The sequence below is a fragment of the Saccoglossus kowalevskii genome, chromosome 8, assembly GCF_978046115.1.
Source record: "Saccoglossus kowalevskii chromosome 8, keSacKowa6.1, whole genome shotgun sequence".
NCBI classification, from domain to species: domain Eukaryota; kingdom Metazoa; phylum Hemichordata; class Enteropneusta; family Harrimaniidae; genus Saccoglossus; species Saccoglossus kowalevskii.
This window is the reverse complement of record NC_140648.1, coordinates 81,833-96,205: the sequence shown is the minus strand read 5'-3', so window position 1 is coordinate 96,205 and position 14,373 is coordinate 81,833. Positions and strand designations below refer to the sequence as shown.

General features: G+C 37.4%; 1 protein-coding gene across 1 annotated transcript in view; it reads right to left on the bottom strand.

Annotated features, from left to right (window-relative positions):
* The window catches only part of LOC100372296 (transient receptor potential cation channel subfamily A member 1-like), a 30,983-nt gene extending 25,173 nt beyond the window's left edge, over nt 1-5,810 (bottom strand). Inside the window, exons 1-2 of the mRNA XM_002741495.4 lie at nt 5,287-5,810; nt 162-318 (exon numbers count right to left, since the gene is read on the bottom strand). Coding sequence (XP_002741541.2) covers nt 162-318; nt 5,287-5,529 — 400 coding nt within the window. The 5' untranslated portion in view covers nt 5,530-5,810. The remainder of the gene's footprint in view (nt 1-161; nt 319-5,286) is intronic.
* Between the last annotated feature and the right edge of the window lie 8,563 nt (nt 5,811-14,373).

Here is a 14,373-nt window from a genome sequence, read left to right as displayed (position 1 = left end):
CCATGTTTAGAACTATATGACTCGACTGTGCAAGGGCTGACGGTACATATAGTACATTTTCCCACAGAAACCATATTCCATGTCTGGGACTATACTCCAGTGCATTTTGTCATGGAAATCATATTCCATTAAAGATTTGTTTTAAGAATATAACCGCTTACCGGCCCCTCGCTGTAATAACAACTTGGCTGTATCGTGTCTGTCGTAATAAGCGGCATAGTGCAGCGCTGACATGCCCCGTTCGTCTTTGGAGTTAACAGACGTATTTTCATCTTCAAGACATTTGTTCACTATACTTATTTTACCAACTCGTATAGCCTGTATAATAAAATATTTTGAAATAGTTGAACAAATCTAATATATGCAATTAATAGTTCACTTTCATTCCAACCTAATCATCCAGTTGTGTGGGTGTTTTTTTTCAAACATAATTTCTTAGACTACCGATTTTTTAAAAATAAATTCTGTTTCACTATTTGTAAATTTAAAATAAATTTAGATCTCAAGTCATTACTGCGCCTGTCACTCACACAAACAATACGTGCACGACACGTACTTTACATCAATCAACTACATCCATGGCAGTTGACATAAAGGGTCTGGCACTATGAATTTCCATTTCAATATTGACATTGTAGTTGCAGCCACGGTATCCATGCCATTTGAACACACACTCAGACGGGGACAGTGCGTCAAGTCTCACAGTGTATTGAAACTTGAACAAAAGAACAACTCGCCTTCTCAGTTCTATTATCCAGAGTTAGCGGGACCAGCGCAATACAAACGTGACCTTGATAATAGGATTGTGTTCAAATAATAGAAGCTGACATTTTTGGACTAACATTATGTAATTGAAACACAAAATATAAGTATTAGAGGGATTACAAAAGAGGCTATAGTTAATATGGGCCGATAATTTGCTGGAGCCGTTGGTAAATTTATGTAATTGATTTTGCTGTGACAATGTATACATGTATGAACAATTATGTGAATATGGTGTTGTGTGTTATAGGAAGTAGGTGATGTCTTAAGTCTTTTGGTTATGTCATTTGAATCAAGAGGGGGAGGTTAAAGTACTTGATCGGAAAGAATGATTATATTTGTTCTTTGGCAGTGAATGGCTTATTTGTACTTGACTGTGACCCACCCACCACTCAATTGTAATTTGGCCAGCTGCTATTAGACATCGCTCAGCATGACTAGTTGGAAGACAACCATGTAAAAATAGTGTGAATAGAATAAACGTCTGTAATGAACAACGAAAAAATAAAGTTTTTATTTTTTATCTTAACCATCAATATACAACAAGTTTACAAAAAAATTCGAGTAAGAATAAAGTAAAAAGTTGAACAATAGGAGATACAGGTGATGGTTGAATTATCTCGCCTGGAAGAAGAATTGATTTCATAATGGGGAATAACTTGTTAAACTTTTCAGACATTTTTGTACATTGTGTATGATCTGACAAGTTACGTGTAATCCAATAACCCAAATATTTATACTCAGACGCTTCTTTTATCTTTGAGTTCCCAATCTGCCAATCTTTGTTTTTGTTAACTTTCTTGTTAATGATCAACACGTTTGACTTTTCCTCATTAATTGTCATCTTCCATAGCTTGCAGAAATGGTTTGTGACATTTAACATGGATTTGAGTTGGACCTCATTTGGTGCAATAAGCACCACATCATCAGCAAAAAACAATCCATTTATACAAATTTCATCCAATTTAACACCAAGTAGTGAATCATCTAACAGTTTTTTTAATTCATTCATATAAATTGAGAATAACGTTGGGGCTAAAACACATCCTTGTTTTAAACCCTCATTCTGTGTAAAATAATCTGTTTCAATATCGCCAAATGATACTTTACTTTCAATATGGTTATATGTATTTTTTATTATACGCCATAATTTGCCCTTTACACCATTCTGCCATAAAGCATACCATAAACCTTCTCTCCAAATGCTGTCATAAGCCTTTTTAAAATCTAAGAAGGCAAAATATGTATGCTTTTTCTGGTGTTTACGAATTGAAGCTATCCCTTTTAGAATGATCACTTGGTCAATTGTCCGTCTGTTTTTCCTGAAACCCCCTTGAATTTCCCCTAAAATATTATTAGATTCCACCAAATCGGTTAATTCTTTTTCAACTATTTTACTATAAATTTTTCCAATAACTGAGCTGAGTGAAATGCCTCGATAGTTATTCAGATTTTTTATATTGCCTTTCTTGTGTAATGGTATTATTATGTTTTTTCCCCAATCTACAGGGACAACCTCAAGGTGGAGACACATATTAAACATCAATTTTAATGAGTCTGTCACTACTTTGCCACCACCTTTGATGATTTCATGGGTGATTTCATCTGGCCCTGCAGCTTTATTATTCTTGAGATCTGATATTATTTTATTTATTTGTTCATCCTTTACGGAGATATTATTTACATTTTGTGATAAATCTTCTTCATACTTGGCTATTGAATCTAGAACTTTTTTCTCAAACATCTTTGATTCTTGGAAAAAACTATCTTTCTCATACAAAGTTTGATGACTTCTTTCACCCAAGTGTTCCCAATAATTTATCAAAACATTTTTAACTTTATCTTTTTCGATGATTAATTTATGTTCCTGGTCAAGAACAACTGAAGAATATGTTCTTTGTTTAGGACCCTTTAGAATTGACCAGTACTTTCGAGTTGATTTACCTCCACATTTACCAACCTCAATACACTGTTTAACTTTGTTTTCAATTTTTTTCTGTTTTATAAGATTTTGGACATTATTTTTATCTTCTAGATATTTATTCCATAATATTTTACCTTCATTGTCATGGTAACTGCTGTTTTCTTTAACCCACTCTCTGTGTTTTTTATTTGATTTTTTCCTTTCATTTATTGCACTTTTAATTTCTTGATCAAACCATGGTTTAGCACTACCGGTACTTGATGTAATTTTTTTGCCTATAACCTCACGACATGTTTCAATTGTATTATTTAACCACTGGTTCCAAACTTCATCACATGCTGATTGTTTATTTGTTGTATTAGTTGCCAAACGCACGGTATCATCAAAGGATGATAACTTGGTGGTTAAAACATTTTGAAATTCATTCCAATCAGTGTTTTTTTTATATCCCATTTTTGTGTTTTATTTATTTTGTGGTCTCGTTTTAAAGTTGGAATGTTTAGAGTGGCATACATAATATTGTGGTCACTACCGATATCAAATATTCTATCCTCATCTACAAACAGCTCTGTTACATTATACTTAAAGCTGTTATTTGTTAACATATAATCTATGACCGATTGTTGTGTATGGCGAAACCACGTCCATTTACCAATGCTAATATCACTGTTGTTAAGCAATGAAAGGTCAAAATTATTTATTAATGAAATTAATTTTTTACCATTATTATTTACAGTTTTATCACCTGAAATATTCCCAATTCTACCGTTAAAATCCCCTAGCAATAGATACTGATCATTTGATCCTTCTAAATTACTAATATTACTAAATAATTCATGATACAGTTCATCAACCCCATCCTTGTTTGTATTTTCTGGGGGAACATATACCACACATAAACTCAATGTTTGCCCTTCACCTACTTTTAATTTGATCCATAATCTTTCTATATCATCATCCTGTGATTGGAATAAATTATCGTCTATTACCTGGAAATTATTCTTAACTAAAAAACCGATTCCCCCACCGCCCTTTTTTAATTTTAGTTTACGGTTTTTACCAAACCATTTGTAACCTTTTACAACTGGTGTTTTACTGTTTTTTAGGAAGGTTTCAGTGCCTCCAAAAATGTCCAAATTTAGTTCCCTAAGCAAGGGGCTAAGCTCATGCTCTTTAGACTTCAACCCTCTGAAATTTACATATCCTAGCCGTAATTTTGAAGCAAGTGATTTTGATTTGTTGGCTTTTCGTCTTGTTTTATGGGTAGCTTTATGGCAGTTAGGATTGTTAGATGAAACACTACTGGACATGCATGTATGGCTTTGAGTTTTCACTACTTTGTCAAAGAGAACATTTGAGTTTGCGGCATTTGGTAAAATTATATCATCCTTAAAAGTCTCATTAAAGCCCAGTTGGTCCTGGTTTAAATATTCTATAAGAGTCTCCTTTTCACCGGCACACTCTTCTTGGCCATTGTTTTAATCATATCTTACCCAGCAGAACTTGGCTTTGTGACCTTGTTGACCACAGCTCCTACATGTAATTTTCATTCCATGTCGACATACACTCTGAACATGGTCTGGTTCACCACAGTTGAAGCATCCAGAAATTTTCCTATTATCTGATCTTTGATATATAGAATTGTGTTGATATGCTATATCATATAAAAATATATGATATATCATCATATAAAAACTCATTTAAATGTTATTTCCTGACAACCTGATTGTCAATTTACCTCGTTATCCACAATAAACGTACATTCTCATTTTCAAGGTCATATACGGAAGAAAAGTCTGCTATGGAATTTGCCTTTATAGTAGAGACTTAGAAGGATTATCTAATTTGGCTAAAAGGTGTGTTTACACAACCCCGTTGAAAGTTCGAGATAGGGAGGGGGTTGTCAGTTAAATCTAACACCCGCAGTGTAAACAGCTAATATACAACACTGATAGTCAACGGAACATACACGTGTCTGGTTTAAATCATTACATTAATCGCGTGGACAATGTTGTTTGAATCTACAGTATAGTAAAATCTTCACCTAATTATATACATTGGGTGAGGGGTCATGAACGTGGAAATCGTTCATCACGCTGAACTATTGAACCATTTTATTTTGGAACTCAGCAATAGGACTTTTTTTTCACCGACCATTACCTTTTTTGGAGGTCGCAATTATTCGATTCCATCACGTTATTGTCTCATGGCAGTTTTGGTCGTCATAATTTACACTTACAATGCCAATAAGAAACACCGTGACGTCTTGTGGTTACTAAGCAATAGAGGTTATTATTCTACGTCGAACGCTATTTTTATTGAAATACGTGCTAGATACGAGCCATTAATTACGTTAATAGGTTCCCACAATGAAGTCTGCGTGATTTGCCAATAACAATTCCACATTCACGTAAACAAATGTAAACATTCCTTGCTTTCCTTTACATTTCTACATATGAGTGCATTAGATTCATAACCTTAATACCTCAGTGAAATATTGAATAGTACCATTGAGAAATACAATACACACAAATAAGTCGGCGGAATACGTCCCAAAACATGACTTTTTGTCAAATAATTAAGTGTTGTTTACAGCTTACCTGCCAAAGACTGATGTTCTGGTCTCCACCATCTTCCTCGGCAATTTGAACATCGATGGGAAATCCCGGAAAGTTACTACCGACCGTTGAGATACGAAGTGATCTCGATGCACGACGTTTTTTCTGATCCGAATTTGTCGGAGCCACTCGATGTGTGCGAGCTGTCGCGGCGATAATATGACTCGCCGTGGCAAACTTCGTACTATTCTTCTTGTCATTGGAATTCTTGTCTTGCAGTTCCATATTTGAAGATTAACGAAAAAGCAGACGTCACTGGACAGCTTGTGTGGTGTTATTGATTTTATATTCCATGTATTTACAGCGCGGTGCCAGTTATAAACAGGTAATCACGGCTGTCATAAGATATCTTCGCAAAAGGCGTATATTATAGTCGCTGAAATTACATTGAAGCGGTGTCCTCGCAACAGAAAAGCCACATAAAAGGTTTATGTTGTCTCAGATTTGTTTATATGTTTATGTGACCGGTCGTTGAATACACAGAGCACTTTCAGACAACTTAACTTCGGGACCCGTTCCTTTCTTATGCAAAATGTGACGCATAAATGTTGACATGTTGTGAACACTCCATTATATACTGTCAATTGCGTGATGACCCCGGGCACTCATAACCGATTACTGTACCCACGACGGCCTCACAATTAAACGCTAACCACGAATCAATCAAATACTAGTATGCAGAAGCTGTGTGTTACATCAATAGGCCGATCACTCATGTGACATGCTGAATGGTTGATGCGCAATATATTGGGAATTCAGACTTATTTTATTTCATGAATAGGATACCAACGGCATTGCAATGGCTCTTATAACTGTGTGCTCCGAGAAAAAAAAGTCACAGAGACCTTGGTTGTATCTAAAGGTGTACTATTTCTGGTTCATATTAAGCATTATAATATAATATAATATAATATAATCGGGTGAACGCGGTGCTTTTCAGCGCTCCCCGATTTTCTGCCTGTTTTGCGTTTTTGCGCGCCCGTGTTTCTACACAGCTGTATATATAGTGTGTCTACCTTTTACGTGAGTAATTTATAGTTGTTGTTTTCGTTATTATTGTGGGTTTTGGAGTGTTTTTGCCTTTGCCATGGCAAGGTGGTCGGCAACCAAGATGGCTGCCGCTCACACAAGGCCACCGTCAACACCAACAGGTCACCTTACTAGAAACCATGCGGTACGATGTGAAAACATTGATGGCATTCCTGTTGAAACTTATGTGGAGTCGGTTGCAGATTTAGTCGGGGCCAGTAATATTGTGGCTGCATCCCGTATGAACCGATCGGTTATTGTCTTTTTAAATAAGGTTACATGGGTCGACATGGTTTCTGCCGCTGGCCTTGACATTGGAGACCTCCATGTTTCTGTTGAACCTCTTGTCCGCCCCTCTACAAAAATTGTGCTATCAAATGTTCCCCTTTTTATACCTGACAATTTTATTACAGATGCCTTAGCTAAATACGGGCGTGTCATGAGTGCGGTGCGAGCGATCCCACTCGGGTGCAAAAGACCAGCACTGAAACATGTAAAGTCTTTTCGCCGCCAAGTTTATGTATATTTAAAAGATCTCAATATCAACGGTTTATTACCTATTACTTTTCAAGGTCAGACATATAATATTTACGTTTCGTCTGACGAATTGACGTGCTTTTCATGTAACATGAAGGGACATACACGTAAAACTTGCCCAAACTCTCAAACAACGAATATGCAAATGATGAATGATGAAAACAATAGTGCTCAAAATAGCACTCAAACAGACTCTCAACAGGTGAATGTAGTAACTAATTTAAATTCCCCTGACACATTGCACGACAAAGACGATGACATAACTGATATAATTAACACCCAAGCACCAGATACTGAGATAAACAATCATGAGACCGATGGTACAACAGATAACATTGAAATTGAAACTGAAATGAATACAGATTCATCCAAATATATGAGCAAAAAGCGCACGCGCTCTAGATCACCAGTTCATAGAGAAGAACAAAACAATGACCAGTTAAATGACGAAAATAAATTTGAACCAAGTTCTAAAAAGCGTAACGATGAAAATGCAATCGAAATTGTTGAACAAAATTGTCCGATTGATGAAGAGAGGGTACGAACCCCTCCTTCCCCTTCCATTGCACCACCATCGCCTCCCCCACCCCCTCCACCCCACAAACCCTTTCCCCACGTATATGCCAATGTAACAGTGTGCACTCCAAAGCCACAGCCCGAGCTTACGGAGTCGGCCCCATTTCCATCATCTCCCTCACTTTAGTTCACAGTTGAATCCCCGCGCGATTCGCCGCTATCCGAACTCCCCATTGATTTAAGTGGTTTAACTGATCAATCACAAGACCTTTTCAGCACACCTATGTCACAAAATAAAACCGCTGATGATATGGAGGAAACTGCCAGCGAATGTAGTGAGAATGAGGGGTCTATCATTTCAAATGTTTCAACATGTACTGATAACAGCGAATCAACAATATCAAACGCTAATATCAAAACCTTTTTAGTGTCTACACTTCACTCACGTAGATTTATAGACAAGTGTTTTGAATTTTGCCCCAATCTTAAAATATTGGTTCGACATCTGATAAACTACCGCAATACCACGCAGTTGAACACATCTGATAAATCTCGCATGCACAGACTCATTAAAAAAAATTAAACAGCAAATCAAATCGCTGATTTTTAATTTCCCTTGTTATGATGGCAAACACAATTACATGCGCAACTTACAATGTCAATGGTTGCCGGGACGCCCTCAAACGGTACAGTGTTTTCAATTATCTCAAGCGTGACCATCCTTGTAATATTTATATGCTACAAGAAACACACTCTCTTGTCTCCGATGAAAATAATTGGAAACTTGAGTGGCGTGGCCTTGGTATTTTTTCTCATGGCACTGTTAATCGTGCGGGTGTGGCTATTTTGTTTTCGCCAGGAGCAACTGTGAATATTTTATCACAATCTGAGATCATGCCTGGGTACGTGTTGCACGCTCATGTTCAAATTAATGAAAATCTTGTTCACATTATTAATGTCTATGCACCAATTAATGGCGCTGAGCGTGTGGAATGCTTCACTAAAATTGAACAATTCATCAGTTCTCTAAATAATGACCCAGTAATCATGGGAGGCGATTTTAATTGTACTACTGAACCCGACATTGACCGTAATAGAGGGACTGAATCATCACAAACTGTTTGATGCATGGCGCCAATACCACGGGAACACATTAAACTTTACTTGGGGGCGTGGTGGTACGCTTGTGCGCCTTGATAGGTTTTATGTCAGCAAATGTATGCGTGGGAAAATTAAGAATATTGACATAAGCAATGGTGCATTAGCTTTTTCTGACCATTCCCTTGTCCACATCAACATCGCCATTGGTGACAGTAAAAACAAAAGTCCAGTGTGGTGTATGAATACAGAAATTCTGCGCGATGAAGTGTATGTGGCAATCTTAACTGATTTTTGGGCGAAGTGGCAAACACTTCGAAATAATTATGTAAATATACAGACATGGTGGGATATTGGCAAAAATAAAATAAAGTTACTCACACAACAGTATTGCACACTCAAACAAAATAAATACAAAACCGAAAAACAAGCATTGGAAATGGAAATTAAAACCATCGAACGTTGTACTGCACACGATGCACCGCTCTTAAACAGTTACACTGAAAAGAAAAAACTTCTCGCACACCTTGTTCAACGTGAACACAAAGGCAGTGCTACGCGTGCGCGACATCAGTTTTTAAATGAAAGTGATGTTTGCAATTCCTTCTTTTTCCAGTTAGAGAAAAAGAAGGGAACCAAAAAGGCGATCTTTCAGTTGAGGCACCAGGATAACACTCTTACTGAAAATCAAACTGAAATACGGAAAATCATACACACCTTTTACAATAACCTGTATACACCTGATAACATTGACACTGAAGCTCAAAATAGCCTCATTGAAGGGCTACCTCAACTAAATGAAACAGATCGTGATGACCTTGACAAACCAATCACGTTTGACGAACTACTTCCCCATGGGCGTACTCCCGGTATCGACGGAATACCAAACGAATTTTACCAAACTGTTTGGCATATCATTGGAAGTGATCTGTGCGATGTATTTACTGCTGCCACAAACGAAAATGTGCTCCCCCTATCCTGCACAAGGGCCGTGGTCACTCTTCTCCCTAAAGAAGGTGACGTTACCAACGTAAAACACTGGCGACCCGTGAGTCTGTTATGTAGCGATTACAAAATGTTCACTAAATCGCTTGCATTGCGTTTGCGCGGTGTTTTAGGCAGCATTATTCATCCAGACCAAACTTGCAGCATACCAAACAGGCATATTCACGACAATATAAATCTACTTCGTGACAGTATTGACTATGCCAACTTAACTAACTCGCCCCTGGTTATTGTTGCCATTGACCAGGAAAAGGCATTTGATAGGATACATCACGGATACCTCTTTAATACGCTTCGTGCCTTTGGTTTTGGTGACCGTTTCCTTTCTTACATTCGCCTCATGTATACCAATGTCCAGTCCCTGGTCCGCGTTAACTGCGCCCTTACTACACCCATCACAGTGGCCCGTGGCATTAGGCAAGGGTGTTCAATGTCCACTGCCCTCTACGTCATTGCCATTGAACCACTACTTCATAAAATTAGGAATGATGAAAACATTGAAGGGTTGGTTATACCTCACAGCAAAAACCAACGTTCTAAACTCACCGCTTACGCTGACGACGTGGAATTTTTCATAAATCGCAAGCAGGATTTCAACTTACTGTGTCGCTGGTTACATGTCTACGAGCTTGCGTCAAACTCTAAAATCAATCTCCAAAAATCAGAAGGGTTATGGGTAGGTAGCTGGCGCAACATCACCTACTCCCCTCTCAATATAAAATGGAACAGCGAGGGGTTGAAACTGTTGGGTGTTTATCTTGGGAATAATCTAACTTATACGAATCAGAACTGGGCTGAACTTGTTGCAAAAGTAAATAATAAGATCAACTTCTGGAATCATTTTGTTTACAGCATGTCTTACAGAACGCGCGCTCTTATCATTAATAATCTGATTTCATCGCAGTTAATGTATCGCTTTAATAGCCTTGTGCCGCCATCGGACGTAGTTCTGAAGGTACAGAAAATGCTGCTCGACTTCTTTTGGCAAGGGCGACATTGGGTATCTGCCGCAACACTGTACCTCCCCTTGGAAAGAGGTGGACAAAATGTTACACATCTTCCAACACGCATAAGTACTATGCGACTTTCCTATATTCAAAGATATCTATATAATAATCATGACCACCCCTGTTTTAAATTCACAGACTACTTTTTTATGCAAGCGAGCAATTTGTCATATGCAAGTCAACTTCTATGCACCACTATCAAAGCACCTTTACAAAGATTGCCATTATTTTATTGTGAGCTCCTCCAGTGTTGGAAATCTGTAGAGAAAGTGCGTAAGTTCAATGATAATAACGTAACTGATATTCTTAATGAGCCACTGTTTAACAACCCACTCATCATACATCCCATACGAAATGAGCCTTTTGCGCTCAGACATTTTGTTGACGCGGGAATAACCAAAGTATGTGATTTGGTATCAGAAACGAATAAAACTTAGTTGGAGGCCGCTGATATGTCGGATAAAATTAAAATCCATTCCGAGCGTATTCTCCATCTCAGTATCAAGGTAATTCACGATTCTATTCCTACCAAATGGAAAGATACTATCAACACCTATTTCAAAGGGAACGGGAAGTGTAATCAACCAGGGGCGTCGATCCATTCTGAAAAGTGAGGGGGACACTTTTGTGTCCGCGTAAGCGGCCAATGTCCGCGCTTGCGCGAACAGGGGGGTGTCTGAGAAGAGGGGGACTGCCCTATGTTCCGACATCTCTATGTTCCGACACCACTATGTTCCGACACCACTATGTTCCGACACACAGTATACTTGTGTCAAACTTAATCTGACTAGCCGTGCGTGACCTTTTACTACCTTGATATAACCAGGATGTCCTGTGGGTTAATACTGGAAATCCAACTGTAGTGTAGTGTAGTCCGGCCATGATGCTCGAAAGTCCGTGAAGGCGGGATCTTGCATAATGTTATCGGATAATTATCAGAGAATTATCAAACAATGTTGCCCATTGTATCATTCTAATACTTCGACAATTATTTGACAATATCCGTGTCTGTTGAATGTGGTTCCAACCTTAAATCCTCCGATTGCCTAACTATCGAAGTTTTAGATCGATAATTATCGGAGAATTATTTTACCATTTTTATGAAAGTTGTACTTCGACATTCATCAGTCGCGGAATTGCAAGGTTGCCGTTTACATTCGGTAGCACCTTTCCAAGTTTATCTACATATTAATTAAAATCGATATTTATTTATTAATTTATTATGCGAGAGATGAATAGGCACTGCATTTAGCATTCCGTAGTGTTTTGCATAAGTTTTTGAAATTGCCAAAAAAATACAAAGGTTTCACACTATCTCTTTCCATTTCTATATTGTGTGTTTTCGGCCAACATTCCTTGTTTACCTCCACACGTTATACGTTTTCCTATCAATCTAAGACATTGATAGGTCTCAGAGAATTAAACCACCACCCAGCTGTAGACCCTGTCTAATATCAATCTAAAATTATCAGATATTTATCCGATAATTCAAATGTACAATAGGCCGGCTTCCTATAATGCGAGGATATTGCACAAGTTTATACGACAATGTACCTGCAAATTTGATGCATAATTCATCGTTCAAGATTAAGGTCCATATTAGACAGATTTCCTCAAGGAAGTAAGAAAGCACTATTCTATTCTATTCTTCGTTGTTCCATTGCATTGTTCTGATATTCCTCTTTATTCTGAAAATATTCCCATATGTTACACTCATAAATTACAGTTGGTATAATACACACTTTAAATACTTATCCTTATATCTGCCAAAACATGTATATCCCGTATTTATACTTTACATTATTTCTTTGTCAATATCCTTCGTGTACTGCAGATGTATTTGAAACTGCCTATTCGCTCCATTGTGCAGTCGTCGATTTTGTATTTTACGTTACTTTGTGTAAATTACCCAAACTTCTTTGGTACATATGTTTAATTTACTTATGTAAATCTTAGGTCAGGCAACGTCTCGCCATCTATTTGAATTCCATTTTTATCTAGGTATATGTAATTTCTTGGCAGTGTAATAGCGTTCTCTTAAATAAATAAATAAATAAATAAAGAAAGAAATAAAGAAATAAAGAAATAAATAAATAAAATATTGAGAAAACATAAAAAGACTTATTTTCAAATACATGAATATGTCATGATTAATTCATTTTATCATAGACAGGATTTGCCCAGAAATTGCCATTTGATGATTTTAAATAACGTATAATAAAGTTAATGAATTCATAATGGCAATAAGTAATGAATTATCCGATGTAATATCCAACGTAATACTTGTACGCTACACCAATATAGCTTTAATTTGATATATAACATGATGGTGTTTGTCTGAGGTATTCCTATTTAATATGTGACAGGCTATTACGTAATAATGTCTTTGTATAAGGTTGATCCCGAAAAATTCGCTTTTCATTTGACGCTGTGTATAACTTTTTAAAGCTAACATATTTACCCTGATTTTCGGGGGCAAAACGGCTCAGATTCTACAGCCAAAATTGACCAAATTAATTCCCATGTTTCTGTCTATTTTATGGCATGTAAATTTGACAGCCTTGTCTTATTCTGTAACTAGACTGATCGCGCTGAACAGAGAAAAAACATGTTGCTTTGTTCTACCATGGGGAGAGGTATTTATCCAATTTTGGCTTCCGACCACTAGCGTACATATTTCCATTGAAAATATGGCACATTCTGGCCGGCTCAGAATTTATTGGATGATCGTCGAACATAAAAGTACTAAACAATGTAATTTAGGTCTCCCCGAGTACAAGTTGTCAGGGGCCCACATGAAGACTGTCAGGTACATAGTTTATTGTTGATCTGAACGTTTGGCAATAATTAAAAAAAACAAATATTTTGCGTCTGAAGCTTGATAGGATACATCGCGTCTGAGAATATTGCCGACGATGATCACAAAAACACCTCCATGAAAGCCCATGGCCAGAAGAGTGGCAAGTATTATAATCCGGCATAGTTATTTTTTAATGTAAAGAAATGTAATATTGTGTCACAAAAGGTGAGCGTAGAATAATATTTGAAGAAGAATAATGATATTTTTTCTTATAGTAAAGAGATAAAAACGCAGTGAAATGTCAAAAACGTGTCAGGTGCCAGAACTGATTAGCATCTCAACATAGGGTTGTCGGAATATAGGGTTGTCGGAATATAGGGATGTCGGAACATAGGGGTGTCGGAATATAGGTGTGTAACCCCGAGGAGGGATGTGTCCCCCTCAGAAGGTAGACATTTTTGAAAAATGCAACCAAAATGAAGTCATTTGGTGCATACTTGGGGATTTTCAATCTTGATCATTAAGAATACAGTACATGTACACAAACGCAGGCTTTGATATAAGTCTATTATTGATATTTGGGCAAGTCAGGAAAGTGGAGGGGACAGTTGATATTGTGTCCCCCACCCTTCAGAAAGTGGGGGGGGGGGACGTGTCCCCCCTGTCCCCCCATGATCGACGCCCCTGTAATCAACCTCTTTCACATCATAGCTTTGAACTGCACTTTTCTGATGAACTAAATTGCCACTATATAAGTTTGAAAAAGGCGCAATCTATAAATATCTAATACGTGTCCAGTCAATAACACAACACTTACAAAAACTTGACACTGTTTGGCGGGACATCCTTAGTCTGCCTGAAAGTGCTAAACCCAACTTCAAGGATTGCTATGAAACACCAGTCATTAACAAATATGGAGATCTGCAGTGGCGTATTGCCCATGGTGCCTTTCCAATGGGGAGATTTCTGTTCAAAGCTCGTTTGAACAATTCAGATAAATGTCCTTTTTGTAATGAAGTTGACACACTTCAACACATTTTTTATGATTGTCCATCAAATAGCGCCTTACTCCATTAT